The sequence below is a fragment of the Mixophyes fleayi genome, chromosome 3, assembly GCF_038048845.1.
Source record: "Mixophyes fleayi isolate aMixFle1 chromosome 3, aMixFle1.hap1, whole genome shotgun sequence".
In the NCBI taxonomy this organism is placed as follows: Eukaryota; Metazoa; Chordata; class Amphibia; order Anura; family Limnodynastidae; genus Mixophyes; species Mixophyes fleayi.
The window spans coordinates 195,765,094-195,785,328 of NC_134404.1; the positions used below are offsets into that span (position 1 = coordinate 195,765,094).

The 20,235-nt window shown below is 39.2% G+C and overlaps 1 protein-coding gene across 1 annotated transcript in view; it reads right to left on the minus strand.

Moving 5' to 3' along the window:
• Positions 1-2,507: 2,507 nt before the first annotated feature.
• The window catches only part of ROS1 (ROS proto-oncogene 1, receptor tyrosine kinase), a 245,980-nt gene continuing 228,252 nt past the window's right edge, over positions 2,508-20,235 (minus strand). Inside the window, exon 42 of the mRNA XM_075200923.1 lies at positions 2,508-2,911. Within this exon, the coding sequence (XP_075057024.1) occupies positions 2,811-2,911 (101 nt within the window). The 3' untranslated portion in view covers positions 2,508-2,810. The remainder of the gene's footprint in view (positions 2,912-20,235) is intronic.

Genomic DNA, 20,235 nt, shown 5'->3' on the forward strand with positions numbered 1-20,235 from the left:
AAACTTGACACACCTCTTAATATAAGTTTGAGGATCTGTTTATGCTGATTTGCGTTCCAGTGGTCACAACAGGGTAAATGGATGATAGACAATCAGAGTTGTTGGAACTATCCCAGACAAGTGCAAATGAGCAATGTTAAAAAACAACAATCCCAGGTTCATTACACTGGTTTTGACTGTTAACAGAAAAGTCGGGTTAATGGCAATCTACAGTAAGTAGTTTTATCTATACAAAAAAAAAACACCAGTACAATAACTCGCCTGTCATTCATTAACTAATAGCAACACAAATGTGGATAGCCTGTTCTAAACCCAGTTTAAGCAGCAGATACATTACAGATATTGATGAATGAAACAAATGCTTGATGTCACTGAAGCAATTTACTCTGTGTATTTCAGAGAAAATGAATGTTCTCAAGGCTGCTTGAGTCAGTAGTACATATGTGCTTACACTACCAGGCAGAACCCAGTGCCACTTAATCTCTATCACCTCTCAGATGACAGATCATTTTTCACTATTGCTTCTTCAGTATGAAGACTTGGTACAGTTCCTCCCTCTCATTTGAATTGCTGCACTTCGAATTGTCAAGTTGTCCTCTGAATAAGCATGAGAGTCAGGTTGTGATAGATGGGGAATTATAAACCCACATGCTAAAATGAGATTTGTTTTTACACATTTTCAGAGGTGGAAACAACCAAGCCTCACCCTATACTTTCAATGAGATGCTTTTGCACCATCCAGTTACATTATATAGGTTAAAGCTCATTTGTAGATGCACTTCTACCAATATAATATAAACATTCAAAAACACAAAAGTGAAAAATGTAATATAGACAGTTCAGATGTTCTCTGACTATAAGGATTAATTTAAGGCATAAATAAATTAAACTGAGTAGTATTTTAGGACAACTATGTCAAATTTGAATTTAATGAAAGAGTTGGTCCTACAGTAGTAGTAAGGTGGTCTTTGAAGGGATATTTATATTCTTCCCACCACGCACATTTCCAGCCAGACCAGCAACCCCCCAAAACATATCTCTATGCTTACTTAGTAGTTTTTGCTTTATTGCATTCTAATCTACTTAAAATGTCCAGGTTGACCCAGCCTAAGAAGAAAGCTGATCACTGGAATTACAACTTCTTTTCTTTCAAGTCAAGACTTTTAAATGAACTTCAGGTGGTAGAGGAAAGTGCACATTTATAAAGGCATTCCAGGTTCACTAGGTGACTTACACAAACGTAGTTGAAGGTGATGGAGATCAGATATTGGCTATAAATTTAATGGACTCCTTTGCAGCTTCCAGGATCACTTTATGGGCCTCATGTAGAATTGGATGCAAAAGCCGTTCAGACTGAGAAGGATCTCCCCTTTGCACCACTCTACGATTAGAGAGGTGAACCAGGGGAGGTAGTGGGAAAACCTAGCATGTAAAGTCTTGTTCACGCTCTTTACATGCTATTCTGAGAAGAAATTAGCTGCAAATAGGACTTAAGGAGATGTATCTGTAGCCAGTGCTTTCTCCTGGTGCAAGATCTGTGCTGATGATGATGACCAGCAGCAAGGGCCTTGCTGTAGTAAAAAAAATAGAAAATAAATAAATTAATAAATAAAAAAATAATGCCCCCCTAAACAGCTTAACCAACCCTAGTGCTGCAAGCCTAGTTTGGTACTAGAAAAATCTGGGGAACAAAATGCAAGAGAGCCCCCTGAATTTACTATTACCAGCAACAGGCTTTGAGAGCCTGGTGGTACTGTAGCAGGGAAACCCACAGCGCGGGGTCCCCCTGTCAAAACGCCAAACTAGCCATAAGCCAGACAATATAGGGCTGTATGTCCTAGGGAGATCGGGCCTGGAAAAACTGCCGTCTTCCCCTCTAGGTTAAACCAGCCCTGTGCTGAAAGCACTAGGACTCTTCCCACACCTCTGGGGCAGAGAGTGTGGGGTAATATTAAATTATTAAATTTATAAATCCATTTGGTCCCTGGTGCACTACAGGTTGCCCAGACTGCCATTAAATTACATTTCTTTGTTGATTGATCTATTTGCCTTACAAGGCCACTGTGACTGATACAATTAAGTGTATCATGCGCACCGGCCTTTAAGGCAGACAAAGGGGTGACTCTTAAGAAGTGTGTGTGCAATTTTCATTGTATTCTAGTGGCACAGATCTAAAGATAAGAATGCAATTTACCCTTAAGATGTAAGAGTAAATTGCGTCCAACTCTACATCAGGCCCTATGTTCATAAGCACATATTTATGTGCATAAATATCGGTGTGAAAAAATATTTAAATACACAAATGTGACACATGTTAAAAGGACCGTCCCAATGTCCCCTTACACTCATGAATAATTTAAGACATAAATGAGGAATAAAATAATAATAAATAATAAAAATGACAATTCTTTAGAGCAAAAGTTAGCAGTTTATAGGGAACATGAAATAAATGGATGCAACCAAACAGGATATTTTAATTTAGAAAAATATTTTATTAAATGGACAATTCTAGAAAAAAAAGTGACAAAGAATTCAGACACAAATGCAGTCAATCGTATGGAATAAAGTTCACTTGTGGGACATGTGAACCCAACATTTTCAGACTTGCAATGAGAGAAAATAAAGGTATCTGACTAATCCAATTAAATCCACACCTCTGATTGTGTACAATCATATAGTTCAGCTTTTGGGACTCACATAGTAACTCTTAAAATCACCTGTTCTCAAGACCAAATTCTTGCATTCATTTGAATTTTGAGACCTTTGGTAGCAATATCCTTGTCTCAACATTTTCATCCATGCTTACTGCTTTACGTAGTAACCATTAGATAATTAAGGCCATCTATATTCCTTGCTTCTGTAAGAGTCAATGAACCAGTTTCTTGCATATCTGAAGCACTGGCATCTGTATCTGCAAAAGTTAACAGACATCATACATTTAGTCACATTAAAGGCCAATGTAAATGATTTGGTCTAAAACTATAAACCAGATTATAAAAAATATGACAAATAAAATATTAGTAGGGCTTTTTAATTGAATGGGAAAACTTCAATTTCAATTGCAGACTTTATATTTTTGCCCTTTTATTATTTGTAAATCCTTCACATTTCATAAATACACAAACAAAAATGCAGAAAAAAGCTAAATTTTAATGTTGGCTGAAAGTAAATAATATTTGCTGAAGGTAAGCAAGCTGTCTGAGGGTAGACTATATGTTTGCTTCCGTTTTAGAGATACACTCTTAAATATGTTAAATATTTAATGCATGAAAATGTTATACTAAAGCCTTTGCAATAAATGCTACTGATTGTTTAAATCACTGCTGAGAGTGACATATCTCTGGGTCCCCCAACCTTGATGCAATGTGTTGTTATTAATATTATTATTATTTGTTTTTATATTTTGTTCCATTTTTTTTGCAAATGCCAGCGTTATTAAGGCCGCCCTTTGTCTCATAGGGGCGGCTTTGACTGTCAGTGAATTAGAGATGGGCGGGCTCAGTTCCCCGAGATCCGAACCCACCTGAACTTTGCCTATCCGAGTACCGAGCACGCACGGTACTCTCCCGCCCGTTCGGTATAGAAATTCAGGCAAAACGTCATCATGACGTATTCGTATTTCTGAGCTCAGTTCTCGCGAGATTTGAAAAGCATAAATACCCGCCTCCACAGCAATCCATCACCATTTGACAGAGGGAGAGAGCAGGGTTAGGTCACAGGCTATATTAGCGCAGGGACAGAGCAATAATTGTACACATTATTGTTTCTATCCTATTCTATACAATTCTATTATTAATACCAATTCTATTAGCAACTGTTAGAGCAGGAAGAGAGGAGGATAGAGGAGGCTTTTTTTTTAATTTTTTGCACTACAAGTGCTTTGGGGTGTCCCATATTCCCCAGTGTTTTACACACATTTTTCTGGCTGACAAAAAAAAGTCATATTTGTCAGCAGTATCTATCTAATACAATTTTTGGCACTACAAGTGCTTTGGGGTGTCCGTATTCCCCAGTGTTTTACACTAACTTTTCTGGCTGTCAAAAAAAAGTCATATTTGTCAGCAGTATCTATCTAATACAAATTTTTGCACTACAAGTGCTTTGGGGTGTCCCATATTCCCCAGTGTGAAACAATAATTTTTCTGGCTGTCAAAAGTGATATTTATCAGCAGTATCTATACAATTTTTTGCACTACAAGTGGTTTGGGCTCATTAAAATGGATTCAAAGCAGCCCATATATGAGCAGAATCAGCAAGCAGGTTCTGGCACCAGTCCTGATGGTAGTGTTCCCAGTACGTCATCTGGTAAAACCGATGTAAAAGTACATAGTTTTTTTAAATCAGAAAAAAAAACACACACCAAAATTTTTTTACCGTGTTGAAGAGAAAAAGAAGTGTAAGAGGATGAGGGGGAGATTTGTGTAGGCGATGAGGGCACTAATGATGATGTTGATGATTATGATGCAGACAGATACCAAATTGCCTTTCTCAATTTCTATTTATATTCTAGAGTCTATAACGGCTGAATAATTTTCTATTTTACTCCTAGTGGAGAGGGGGTCTGATGCAGATACCAAACTGCCTTTCTCCATTTATTTTTATATTCTAATTCCATGGTCTATGAAGGCTGCTTTTTATCTATTCAACTACAAGTGGAGGGTGGGCGGGGTCAGAGACAGCCACCAAACTACCTTGGTCCATTTATTTTTTATAACGTTCAGTCTATGCAGGATGCTTTTTTTCTATTCAACCACAAGTTGAGGGCGGTGGAGGAGGTGGGGGGTCATAGACAGTCACCAAACTACCTTGGTCCATTTATTTTTTATATTGTTCAGTCTATGCAGGCTGCTTTTTTTCTATTCAACTACAAGTGGAGGGCGGGCGGTGTCAGAGACAGCCACCAAACTACCTTGGTCCAGGCTCGGACTGGCCTGCAGGGCAGCAGGACTATCCACCGGTAGGCCCCGCCACATTATAGCCACGCCCCCTCCGTTGTTAGGGAGGAGCTAAGAAAACAGCTGACTCCCGACTTGCATAGAATTCATCTATTGGACATATGCGAGAACAGGAAGGGACAGATGCGTTCCGCAGTGGAACGCAGGCGCCTTCCTCTCCAACAGTAACAAGCACGGACCCCGAGAAACATCCTCTGATTTCAGTACACTGGGTACCCGGCCATCATCTCTATATACATTGAAACTGCAAGTAAACAAAGTTAAATTTGAAAGCATCGCAGCAATAACCATGTGATATATGTGGACAGTGATCTGAATATTTTTATTTCACTAGCAGAGACTTAAAGAAATACCAATTCCCATCTACTGGACTTGTATGCTATGAACATTATTTTATTGAGATATCAGTGACTGTGTTATATCTGGATCAATGCAGCATTTATACCCACTGCCATTTGCCTCCCAGTAGCTAGACTAGTCCAGGTCTACATACCTAGGGTTGTCTGATTTTTTATGAATGTTCAATTGATGCCATACCATATGTATGTATATAGAAATCAATGCCTCATAATATAAATACTGTGGTTTAATTGGAGTATTTTATTTGTCTATATTAATGTATTTTTATGTATTTTAACCAGGATTCAATAAATTGTAATAAAACTAACATTAAATGTTATCCCACTAATTGAACCGAGCCTCTTGCTCACAGCCTAATACAAGATATAGAAAAATACGAATTGTATTCAAGATAAAAGAATACAAATTTTATTATTAGTATTACACTTGGAATAATACATAAGTCAATGAGCGCTTAACTTTCAGTATATTATTAGTTCGTAGGGAGGGATAACCTGTGTTAATGCTGCTCTTGCAACAGTAGGGGTAGAGCGCAACTCCTCCCCCCCCCCTCGTTTTTGCCAAACACTCCCTCTAAACATACTACCACACAGGTGCAGAGAGCCGCATCTGGGCTCTCTGAACCTGCGCGGTAGTGTGTTTTTCACTTTGAGCAGGGCAGATGAGAGTAGGAGTTCTGGATATCCAACCGCCCAGAGGAGCATGAGCAGGTTAGTAACTAAGTGCGCAGTCAGCCTGTCATTTTAAAAGAGAAGGATGAGCACACTGCATTCTTTATATACTACACTATGGTGCTAGCTGTCCTTCGTAGGCTGACCACTCGCCCTTTAGTGTCTGGTCTCGCCTCTATGATGGCTGGCCACACCACCTCAGGTGGGCCCCTAGCGTTGCAGTCCCCCGGTGGGCCCTTCATGCCCCAGTCCGACACTGCCTTGGTCCATTTATTTTTTATATTGTTCAGTCTATGCAGGCTGCTTTTTTTCTATTTAACTACAAGTGGAAGGGGGGGGGGGGGGCTATAGAGACTGAAACCAAACTGCCTTTGTCCATTTCAATTTATATTGTACAGTCTATAAAGGCTGAATTTTTTAGTATTTTCTACAAGTGGAGGGAGGCCTAGAGAGACAGAAACCAAACTGCCTTTGTCCATTTCTTTATATATTTAACTATAAGTGTAGGGTGTAATATACACCCAAAGACGATGGCTGCATTGCCAATAGGCTAAGATGGAGAGGAAGACAATCAGGTTTGTGTGCAGAATTAAGGATGGCCTACCAGGGATTAAACTGCTTTCTTCATAATTTATGAGCTTTAGAATTACCTTACTTATCCAAGAAACAGGTAGAGCACTAAATTAGGTTATTTTATGCCCAAAAACATTGATTTTTAATCAAAATTGCAAAACAAAACCAAACAAAACCAAAACCAAAACACGCAAGGGCGGTTTGGCAAAACCAAAACACGACGGTAATTCAGATCCAAAACCAAAACCAAAACCAAAACACGGGGGTCAGTGAGCATCTCTACAGTGAATCCAATTAGGCTCTGGAAGGAAGCTAACAGCAAATCCAATGTTGTTAGCTACCCTGCCAGGTGCGGTATGCTGCTTAGTATGGTCTTGTGAGATTATCACATTGCACGTGATCACACTAAGTAGTGAGAGTGCGCCCACACTGACAGGGTAGCTAACAGCATCAGATTTGCTGTTAGCTGCCTGTCAAGAAGAACTGGGGGTGATTAATGTATTGGCTGCAATGGATTGATGAATTTGCTTGATAGGGGGAGGGGGGTTATTGATGTGCCTGCAATTGGCTGATAAATTAGCTAGTGGGGTGGGCTGCTAATGAACAGGTTGCAATATGTTGATGAATTGGCTGGCCAGGTGATGAATTGGCTAGGGAGGGTTAACAAATTGGTTAAGGTGAAGTGACTAAATAACGGGGTGGGTGAGCAAATGAGTGATTGACTGGGTGACGAAATGGATGGGGGTGTCATAAACTTTCTGGTGAGGGTTGTTAAAAATGGCTGGGGAGGTGATGAAATAGCTTGTGGTGGTCATGTGATCTCAGACAGACGGGGCTGGTAGATGTTAGTATATGATTTTAAATAATTTTCATATATTTTATTGTCTATATATGCCTGTACTAGGGGGTTGTTTTATTTGGTCATAATGGAGTGTTGTGTTTGTGTTTGAATCATTCAGGGTTTGTTAACATTTTTCCCTATAATAAAGTTTTTGCACATTTTCACTACAGAACTCCAAGTTTCCAGAAAACAGCCAACTAACAACGATCCAGGAACAAGCAAGAACATCAGGTAGTCTACGCTGCATGATTGCAAGATCAGGTAAGAGAGAATGGCGCAATTTCTCTAACTTTCAATGCAGAATCTTACTATAATAACATCTTAATATGCTTGCAAAATTAAGCGTGTTTTATGTATTAATTAATATTTTACAATTTTGTATCTCTCTCTCTCTCTCTCTCTATATATATATATATCTATCTACTATATAAAAGCCTAGTGGCGTGTGTCTGTGTGTGTAAAAAAAAAACATGCTGCAGCGCCACCTGCTGGGCGGAGTTATACACTGACCTACTAAATTCTTAGTGTGTGTGGGGAAAAAAACTCAGAAAGGGCTGAAATTTGGTATACTAAGATGTTTTTAATTTGTTAAAAATGTTTATAAAGATTTTAAAAATATATATATATATTTCTTGAAAGAGAAGTGACAGTTGGGAGTGGTTGTTGGTTGCCGGGGGTGACAGTGGGGAGTGGTTGGTGGTTGCCGGGGGTGACAGAGCGAGAGGAGTGTGATACTCAGGACCGCTGAGAGAGATACCTGTGTCTGGATAGACATCTGGATAGATGTGGCGATAAAGATGAAGGATGAGGTAATGGAGAAAAATGATGAGATGGTGACGTGGACAAAACCACGTTAAAAAAAGGCGCTTGCGTCGGCAAGTAACGCTCTTCCCCTGAGGAGGCCTGGGCTATGGCCTAAATGCATGACAAGAACCTTTTTAACACCTTAAGTAGCTTGATTTGATTAGAATTCATGAGTATCATGCACGGGTTATCTTGTATATATATATATATATATATATATATATATATGTAGAGATATATATATGTAGAGATATATATAGTAAATCATCTAGAGCAGAGTTTCCCAAACCCAGTCCTCAGGGCTCCCCAACAGTGCTGGTTTTCCCTATCTCCCTGCTGGTGCACAGGTGTATTCATTACTGACTGACACATTGTAACAGATCCACAGGTGGTCCTAATTATGTCACATGTGATCCACAAAACCTGCACTGTTGGGGAGCCCTGAGGACTAGGTTTGGGAAACTCTGATCTAGAGTATTCTCACAGCGCTGTTCTTTCTAGTGTTTTTTTTTCTATAGTTTATTGAGAAATATGCAAGGCTTCTCTGAACAGCAGCAATAAAGGATTTGTATTTCATTATTTAAATACTATATATATATACAGTGGTGGAAGTGGACTTTCTACTGTCTTCATTGTAAAACTTTTTTAAATTTCCACTTTAACCACTGTACATACACTGATGGTGGGCAGCGGCATCCGGTGTATTAGCCTAGGGTGGCTGGAACCCTAAATCAGGCCCTGATTATTATTATTATTGTTGTTTTGTAAAGAGCCAGACAGTGGGGAAAACAGGACATACATAAAACAGGGACATACAGGTAGACAAAATAAATGCAAACATGGAAACAAAGTTTAGAAAGGGTTCTGCTCATCAGACAACTTACATTCTAATTGGAAGTGGGCACAACTCTGACAAAAGGTACAAGTGTGGCTCAGAGTGGAAATTGGGATAGTTGTTAGGATGCACTAATGCGGGAAGTATAGTTGTTGATGGCTATGTAGGTGAGGGTGAGTAATTTGAATTGGTTTCTGGAGGCCATGGAGAGATAGTGCAGGGATTTGCAGGTGCTGCAGCAGATATGGAGCAGTGAGAGAGGGAGACCTCATTTAAGATGGATTGAAGCAGGAATAGATGGGTTAGTGGTATGTCAGATAGGAGAAGTTTGCATTAGTCAAGGGAGATGGGAGATGATAAGATAACGAATTAGAGTTTTGGCTGCATCTGGGATAACAAAAGGGTATATACCAGTAATACTTCAAAAGTGGTGGCAACAGGACTGGGAGAGAGACTGAGGAATTAAACGGAGGGCAAGTGTGACACCAAGGCAGAAAACTTGGGAGACTGAGGGAATTATGTAAGTGACAGTGAAGGATATTTGTAGGTAGATGTTGGCCCTAGGAGGAAAAAAGAGGCTAATCTATATTTTGGACATGTTGAGCTTTAGCACTTGTTGCAGCATACATGTGGAGATAACAGGAAGACGTTGGTTACATAAGATGTAGATTTGGGTGTTATTAGCGTAGATGTACGGGAGGCTGAATGAGCAAATTAGTTCAGAGAACAAATGTATAGTGAGAAAAGAAGAGGGCTGAGAACAGAGATAGTGGGAGTGAAGGGGAGGATGTGCCAGAGGTATAGACACTAAAGGAGCAGTTTATAGGTAGCAAGTGAACCCAGAACGAACTGTGCCCCAAAGGCCAATGCAGTGAAGGGTGTGCAGGTGAATCGGGTGATCAATAATGTTGAAAGCAGCAGAGAGGTTCAGATAGACGAGTATGGAGAAGTGACCCTAAGACTTTACTGTAAGCAGAGCATTGATCACTTTTGTGAGTGCAGTGCCAGTGGAATGTTGGGGGTATTAGCCTGATTGCAGAGAGTGGAGAAGGGAGTGAGAGGAGAGAAAGTGATATAGATAGTTGTACATTACCTCAAGAAGTTTGGAGGCACAGGGTAGAAGAGAAATTTTGCTGTGGTTGGTGAAGCTGGGTTGTTTCTTTGGGATTGGTGGGAGTGATCCTTCCCCCCCCACTTCCATTATGAATGTAGGAAATAGGGACATACTCCCCACAGCTTCTGCCATTCCCAATTTCTACCTACAGATATAGCAAACTTTGCATTTACATTGAACCCATCAGATGCCATTGAAAAGAATAACATGTGATGTGTTAAATGTCAACTTAAGTTTTTCTACATCTGTAACATAGCCTCAATGAGTTTTAGAGCAATGCAGCACATTATTAAAGGTCCCTATCTGTTTAATAAGCTTCTGTCCCTATATATGCATAAGCAATGATGTACTTTCATAATGTGCATTTAATGTGAAATAAAATATATCCTCTGATGAAACTGTCTTGCAGTACAGAGAAACGCTCCAGGATATTGGCATTATATGAATGGAGTTTGATCTGCTGGGACACTGTATGCTCATGGGAATACCTATTGGGGTTTGGCCTCTATTAATTGGATCGGAGTCACCTTGATAATTTGGACTGATTCTGGGACAATCCTTAATATCTCTCTGGACACCACAGCTGGCATCATGTTGGATAAGTACTTTTTCATATACAATCTATTGGTCTGAACTGTTTTGCTGCGGTATCTTTCCATATGCTAATGAGCTCCTAGGGCAAGCTGACATTTTACCTCACTAAGTATATGTGCGATTAGCTTCTGAGTATTGTTAGGAACATTGGGCAGGGGCAAGGTAGTAAGGAATAGGAGAGAGAAACAGGAAGCGACACTTGCGTAATGTGGGAGATAAGGCGATGAATAGATGCCCAAAAGGGTAGTAATTTCAGAAAAATGCCACCAAACATGGGACACCGCAGCTGGCATCATGTTGGATAAGTACTTTTGCATATACAATCTATTGGTCTGAACTGTTTTGCTGCGGTATCTTTCCATATGCTAATGAGCTCCTAGGGCATGCTGACATTTTACCTCACTAAGTATATGTGTCATTAGCTTCTGAGTATTGTTAGGAACATTGGGCAGGGGCAAGGTAGTAAGAAATAGGAGAGAGAAGCAGGAAGCGACACTTGTGTAATGTGGGAGATAAGGCTATGAATAGATGCCCAAAAGGGGAGTAATTTCAGAAAAATGCCACCAAACGTGGGACAGGGTACCCACCTGACCACACAGGTGCCAACACAATGGGGAAGCGCTTGAGTAGATAATATGAAGTCTATGAGGGACCATGTACCATCGGAAATACATTTTCTGTGCATTTTCGCTAATTTTGACACAAAATGAGGTTTTAGCTATATTCAGGCGAATTTTGTCTCATTCCTCCCATTCGAGCCCCTCCCTCGTGTTCTCCTCCCATTTGAGTTCATGTGGTTCTTTAAAGGGGCGTTTGTGTTGTAAAATGAGAAGATAGAAAGTGGAAATGAGGCCTCTGGAGGAAGAGCGGAGTGAGCAAAAGGATACTAGAGGGGAAGTCTGGTGGATGTCAGTCACTCTGTATCTAATGGTATCGTAAATATTGAAAGAAGCAAGATGGAGGGATATATAGTATTGGGTCTGTAGGTCAGCAAATGTAGGGAACAGTTGAAAGGGGGCTATGTGCTTAAGAAGGTTAATGTCACGTGTCCAAGATGGGAATTGAGTTGGGTATGTACCTAGAAAGACGGAAGGGTTGTTCCATAGAGGAGTCATGCGCAAGGCCTTAGAGGCCAGATCATATGATGTCACAGTGTGTGAGCAGCTTGTGAGTGAGAACGCTAAGGTGGGGGGAAGTTGTGAAGGGGGGGGGACGGTGATGAGGCTTCAACCATAGGAGTGAGGCTGAGAACTGCATTTTTATTAGATCTGGTGACCATAGTTTACCATTTTATTAAGAGGTCTTTAAACTCCATCTTTGCATGAGATTCATTACAATAGTATGCATAAAATTTTCTATATGGGAAATAATTGCTGTTTGTGGACAGCTATTTTATAGTTTGTTTATTATATTTTATGTGTATACACAGTGACCTATATTATAATTTACACTTATAATTTCTTTGGTATGTAATAAAAATTAGAGTTTGGAAACAGCGCTCTTGATTTTCCTTTTCTCTTGCTTGTTTATTCACAGGTGCAGAATCGTGTGCTTTGAGTGCTGCGGTCCAGACTTTTTATGCTGTTCATACTTCTGATTCTTAGCACCTGATATATTTTGTTGTTGTTCTTACATTTAAAAAAGGCTGTTTGTGAGGGTCAGTACGGAGCTGCACAGCCCAAGAAAACGCTATATAATCTAATCTTTTCTATCTTTCAATACTTGTCTATTATGGGAGGGTCATTCAGCAAAATCTATATTTAAAAAGGCTGTTTGTGTGTGAGGGTCAACAGCAGATACACACCTCAAAAAAGTAAATATGGTGTTCTTGTCTTTGACAGCACAACCACCTGATAAAATATAAAACTTTTTTGTTAAAATTATATTGTGGAACTGTGTCATAAGAATTGTAAGTTAACATTGCTTCCTTTCCCTCCTGGCACTAGTACTACTGCTACAACCTCTACTAGTAAAAAAAAGGTAATGCCGGAAGAAAGTTGAGGAAAGCGTCCTCAAAATCCAAACACTATTTGTGAAATTCAATTGAAAAGAAAACATCAGCTCTTGATGTAAGGGGGATGATTAAGAGGGAATTTTCTGACGAATTTCAAGACGGCATCCATCCGTAGTGATATCTTATGCCCAAATATTAGCTCATGGCATCAATTAATACGGTGGAAATTTAGATGATTAGGAGGATATTGATCCTCATCAATATTATTATGCCCAGATATGAGTTTATAGTGTAGATAATGGTGCATGTAAAAGAGAACATAGGATACTCATATGGTAGTCCTGTAAAGATTATGCCTTATATAGAACAGTGACTATTTCCTCCTCTTAGGTAGCATATGAAGTAAATTCCTATTTAGGATACTTTTTAGGAGAAAAATAATATTTTTTTTCTATATATATATATATGTGCTAAAAACATCTTTTATATTAGTCTAATATTATAGAAAGTGAACACTATTGCAGATTTAGTGTGATATGGGAGGTTGATGAAAGATCAGTGTTTAGCATCATGACAAATTAATAAAGATTGACTACTGTGGAATTACTACACTGACTCCTATTAAAACATGTCCCTTATCCTCACTAAAAGTTTGATTATTTTAACTTTGCACTTTATAACCTTCAGTTCAATACAATTATTTATGTGTTTTAATATTTTACCAATACATATCTGAAATAAAAAATATATTAAAGAAAAACTTTTGTGCTTATAAGAAAAACTGTAAATTAGTGCAGCCAACTGACAGCTGGTTGGGTGACCAACATGCCAAATTCTGGCTCTTAATTTAATTTAATTTAATTCACAGAATGTAAACTTTCAAATTCAAATGCATTGTCTTGTTATCAAAACAGATATTTGATGTGTATATATTTATATATATATATATATATATATATATATATATATATATATATATATACTGCACTGGTCAACACTCGTTTTATTACCAATCATAATAGAGTGATTTTGGCTAACTTCGTGGTGCTGATGATGCCAGATTTGATATATTGGCTCTAATTTTGTAGATAATTGGTACTCCATTGAAAAACATAAAAAAGCCAAATATTTTATGGCAGGCAAAGTCTACTTACACATCCCATTTAAATTGTCTCAAATATACAAAAGTAAACATATGAAAAACATAATGGCATTTCATTTGGTATAATAACAGATAAATATAGTAAGCTGATTTTTATCATTTCAATTAATGCATAGCAAAATGCTGTTTGCATGATTTTCTTTTTCGTGGGGTATCAGGACAATCACTTTGGAGGCACCAACAATAGTCTGACATGTGAAAGTCAAATAATTGGATGAAGTCTTTTCAAATTAATAAATATCGATTGGATTGATTTTATGTGAAAATAAGCGAATGATACGCTACAGAGTGGAAGGGCTAATAACTCAATCCCACTAACAATAGATACATTTACACTCACACATACATTTGTTAATAGTTCACCTTAATAAAGTTCCAGCACATAGTCCTTTATATTTAAGTGTAATATATTTAATAGTTTATTATAATAATGCTAAAACTTCTTCAAAGACATATAAGGCTCAGGATATAGGAAATGTATCATGTTTAGTGTCATACTAATCTACTTTTTACCATCAGAAATCTGCTTCTATCAGCTAACCGATCCACCCTGCGTACGCTAGTTATGGATGTTAAAGGATTAATGCTCAAAATAATATTGTGTTTGGAATACAAATGGGTTGGATTAAACCAGTATTTTGGCGGGCTCCTGAGGGAAGACACGTAGGCAAGAGTTGGAGTGAGTTGCCCCCACCCTCCTAGAGCATCGTTTGAACCGACCTGTGACCTGCATTGTACTGGACTGTCCGAAATCCTGAACCAATGGAGAATGCATTTACAATTATCTTGTTTACTTTATGACATCATCACTGTTTTTTTTATGTAACACAAATTGTATATAAATCAGGCACTGAGACCATCATTCAGTCTACTTTGACCACAGGCTTCAGGACTGAATGACTGTTAGCTGGATCCAGTATGCTGCGTATGTATCGGCTGTACTTTTCTTTATCACTGAGATTTCTTACATCTTGCAATTAAATCTCTTTTGTGCATTGGAACCACATTCACTCGAGGATTCACAAAACCTACGGATTTCGGTTTCTCAACAAAAAGTGGAAGACAAGTCATTATCAGGTAACAATGCAAATAGTTCTATGCTTTTTTTCATCCGGTGTTTCAAAACCAAATATCCGCTTTGTGCAATCTAAGGGGTGCTGGTTAAAACCTAGGGACATTAATGAAAAAACTGTTTCCTTTTCATGCCATTTTGCGATTTAAATGTGTTGTTGCTTGCACACTGAATGCGTATAATTCCCTTTAATGCCACATGTTTAAACGGTTGTATTGATAGTTATTGCTGTTGTATTCTACAGTGAAGTGAATTGTTAAAACCTCTGACAAGTTATTGGGAAAGTGTTGTGAACATAGATAACTTACAGTTATTTATAAGGGTTTACCCATCACATAATTGTGGGGAATAAGGGATAAATCATAACTGCAGTGTAAATATGTTATATCAAATGAATCCCTTGATAAGTTCAACTACTAAATTGTAAAATGTGAAGACAGTAAGTTTGTTGTATGTGTATTTGCACATTCCAATGTGAGAAGATAGGAGTGTCACCTATTGCAGCTTCAATGAACTCTTTCTGTGAGATATATCCTGACACAAGTTAGTTTTTGGACACCTGAGTAAACTTTGTGGGGCCGGTCACAGCTGGACATCCCTGCAGCCCAAGGAAACATTTTAAAGGCTTATACAGGTATATAGATATATGAGCGTCAAAGGAAAATGTCTTCATAGTTCATAATTTGGTTAATCAGGGTGCCACTCCATACTGAGGAGCAAAAATCACACCAGGGTTGTGAATGACAGGTACTGGTGGTATCCGGGAACAGCTAAAATCATATATCTTTGGAAAAGATATGTCACAGTGTCAAAATTTCATCATGTTTGGTATCAAAGGATGGACAAAGTCATAAGCGATTTATTAATAATAAAATGGAGTCTGTGTGATGCTCCACAGAATAGTTAGGTCACATAGTTGAATTGAGTAATAAATCAGACTACATGCAAATGGTGATTGAAAAAGTGTCACATGCCACAACTTCCTGGGTAGACAGAGGTGTGAAAGTGTCTCAAAAAGGCTGAGACCTGGTACAGCAAATTGTCAGACTTGTTGACAAATCAATTGACATTGATAAGCTGTCCATCTTCCAAGCCAATTTCTCTTGGCCAGAAAAGGCAATTCACAAAAGTGCTACTCTGAATGTAAACCCTTTTATTTTAAACTGTTGTGCTTGTTATGTCAATCTATTAATTGTTTATTCATTATTTTTTATATTTGTATGCCCTGTACTTTTGTATACTAAATCTATAATTTAATATGTTGCGTCCTTGATACTCTAACGAATCCATTAGCCTTTTAAGAAGATTATAGTTCGACCAAGTTAACCCTTTGAATGCCAGTGTGTGATTTGTTGATACATTTTATTAACAAGCTGTGTGTGCTTGCATTTACATTCGTGTAACAGTCTAGAGCTGTGAAGAATTAACCCTTTGCTTGCTGGTGTGGGTCTTGCTAGTCTGTGGATAGCTAGAAGCCTTGTGTGCCAGTGTGGGACAGTATATTGGGGTTCTATTGCCCGTATAAAATAGGTGGTGGCAAACCTGAAGTGTGTGAGGTGTGAGAGCTGTCTGGGGGCGATTCAGTAGGTCTATAACCTGTGTGATAGGTAAAGAGAGACTGCGGGCTGGAATCGTGTGACCTCATATAGCAAACACCCCCAAAGTCACAGCAGCTGGGAGCGTGTTCGTGACAGAAAACAAAGGAGTATGTGGATTGTGAATAGTGTGATTGTGAAAGTAGACACACTGTTGTGGAAACAAGAGATAATAAGAGACTGTTAAAAAAAAGGGGGTATAACGTTGACGTCAAGGTTGGTATATGCAGGTATACGTTGAAAACTAAGGTTTTCGTGACAATCCCAATAGTAATTCTAAAAATTACTGATAGCTAGTATCTATAAGCTGTGCGATCGGATCGCACGTGTTGCACACTCAGCTGTGATTGTGACTTGGGGTTTTGTCAGAGGAAATTTGCCGGAAAGGCTGGGTATTCTTTAATATTTAGTTCTCCCAGTTCAAAAGTACTCAGCAGGCACTTTTGCTGGAAAGGCGGGGTATTGCCATTTTGATTTTTCCGTTCTCCCAGTTGAAGGTGTCAGGGTCCTCGCTGTGTATGCTTATCATCGCATGAATTGTTAAGTTGTACCCAGTTGAGAAGAAGTAAGTGGACACAGCTTACAGAATTCGTCCAAGGCCTCTAAGAATCTCTAGCAGGAGTTTATTTCACTGTGAAGCGTTTAGGATTCTGTTTCCACATGGGTGCTAAACAAACACGTGAGATGGTCGATGAAGTATGGGTTAAGCAAGGACCGATAGGTTCGGCAAGATATTCTATGAGTGTGAAATATGATGCATACGCAATGGCATACTGTGAAAAGTAACCGATGAATGTGTGAAACCCAATACCAAGGTTGGTAGTTTCAATCCAGAGGTAATGAGTATTCTTAGAGATAAAATCTGTGATAAAATCGCTAAAACTGAGAATTAAACACATTGGGCTAGATTTACTAAACTGCGGGTTTGAAAAAGTGGGGATGTTGCCTATAGCAACCAATCAGATTCTAGCTTTCATTTATTTAGTACCTTCTACAAAATGATAGCTAGAATTTGATTGGTTGCTATAGGCAACATCCCCACTTTTTCAAACCCGCAGCTTAGTAAATCTAGCCCAATGACTGTTTAAAATTGTGGCAACCGGAAAGGAACATGTGGCATGATACCCCATGTTTAGTGGAAATTAGCGCCGCCAAGAGAAGCCAGCGTAAGCTCGCCCCTGCCGCCATATGCGGTTAGAGGGAAAACTACAGCCGATACCAAAAATGATAAAAATAACAGAAGTTATTTATATCTCATATTGAGTGTTATGCAAGGTAATGTTTCTGAAGAAGATGACGAACCCAATGTCATTTCAACCATTGCCCATGCAATTAATATGCAAGAAGTGCCACGCAGACAAGGAAAGGGAGCAGTCCCACCAGCAGGGGCAGCGGCTGAAATTGGTGAGATTAGTGTAGAAAACAATAGGTGGGGGAACATTCATTGTACTGAAACAGTGCTTCAAGCAATTCATCTGGAATGTAGTAATTTGGAAGGCTTACATCCTGTCTGAACAATTGCAGTTCCCAATGTCTAGTTCCCATAAAACATGTAGCAATGCATTGTGCATGGACTAGGTCTGAGCTGCATTCAATTATGTCCGATTTCCCAGACCCAAGGAAAGATTTGGCTAAAAGGTTTGTTAAAGATTTTGGTAATGCTCATGAACCAACTAATAAAGATTGGCGAGTGGTGTTGAGGGCCTGTCTTCCTCCCAATACCAACATTCAGAAGTTTATTAAGGATTGTATGTTGAAGGAAGATAAGTCCTTAACAGATGACGATAATCAGGCTAATATTAAACACATAACTGTCCAATTGGGTATATATTTTTCAGTAGCAGTAGACTGAAGCAAAATTTTTGCTACCAAAGAAAAAGATGAATTTAAAATTGCAGCAGACAATATTACTAGAGCTCTCACAGAAATGACCAAATACACTGGGTTATCGGACATAAAAGATGATGTGCACTACAGAGAGATAGTTGTTTCAGTTTTAATGGACGGCCTTAAGGAAAATGTGAAAATCAGGGTGCAAATCTCATTACCTAACTTGAGAGGGATCACAGAAGATGCCATGAGGGATTCCGCTATAGAACATGATAGAAATATATATAAAAGGAAGGAGACACAGAGTGAGAGGTAAATGATGGTAAGTATCCAGGCACTAGAAGAACTACACACAGAACTACAGACCCACAACACATATTATAGGAAATGAAAATGGCAAGGAACAGTGAGGTGTTTTAAAAGCTCTAAAGAGGGACACATAGCAAGAATTTGTAGAGAGATAGTAAAGGGGGAATCTAGAAGAGAGTCACATGGGTACCAACAAAAAAGGAGGCATACACAAGCTTTAGATGTATCCCATCAATTCCCCGCGCACATTATAGCAGTAAATGCTTTGCAGGAGTACAATAGCTAACACTAGGGATTAGGTCATACCTGTTTCCTACAACCAGTTAGATTAACTGAGAATCTTATGGAAGAGCCTACAGTGACAGTTGATGTATCTGGTGTAACACAAAATTTTCTTGTAGATACCGGAGCGGCCAGGCCAGTGATAATTTCTCCTTTAAGTTTACAGGTTACTAGCAAAACTGTTCCAGCTATGGGAGTAACAGGAAGAGTACTGCTATACCCTTTGACTAAACCTGCAGAGGTTACTATCGGGCCCCTGTATACCAAGCATTAATTTCTCTTGGCTGCAGAGGCTCCTCCTAACCTTCTAGGCATGGATTTATTGTGTAAAATGGGATGTGTTATTTACTGCACCCCTGATGGTGTATATCTGGATATTCCAGGGAAGTTTGCACATGAAGTACAGGACATACTAGACACCCCACAAAAGCTAATGCTGCACTCTACCTTTCTAGAACAAAGTCCATCTCAGGTAGAGGAAATGTGTCACGGGCACTAGGAGTCTTGCCCAGGATTTCACCAGTTGACTATGCTTACCAGAGAGGCAGAGTTTGCACAGCGGTCCTCTGGCAGCAGGATGAATAGTGGAACGTATAACAGCAGATGGAGAGAGGATGCCAATGAAAAATGATGATAGTCAGTGACTTGCATCTATACTGGTAAATGAGTCAGCGACTTGCAGCTATATTGGTAGATGAGTCAGCGACTTACATCTATAGTGGAAAGGCAGGTTTGAACCACGGAGACCAGGTTGGACGTGAGCAGGTGCAGGAAGGTAACATGGAAGTCAGTGGTCTGCGTACAGCAAGTTGTACCACTGCTATGGTGAGAAGACTTGTCCAGGTGCAGGTAGGTAGCGGGGAAGTCAGTGGTCTGCGTACAGCAAGTTGTACCACTGCTATGGTGAGAAGACTTGTCCAGGTGCAGGTAGGTAGCGGGAAGTCAGTGGTCTGCGTACAGCAAGTTGTACCACTGCTAGTAAGTGAGGAGTAGTTCAGGTGCGGATGAGTGGAGGCATGCAAAGAGTCAATAACGGTATGAAGACACTGAGAGCACAGAGGAACTTGTTCCAAACAGATATGCAGCGATTACAGCTAATAGTCTATAATGGTGTGTATACCGCTGCTGAGTAGAGAGGCTTGCACAGAGCGGATATGCGGGATAATAACTGATAGTCAATCACAAGTATGCATATCACTGCTGAGTAGAGAAGCTTGTTCCAAACAGATATGCAGCGTAACAATAAATAGTCTATAGCGGGTATGGATACAGCTGCTGAGTAGA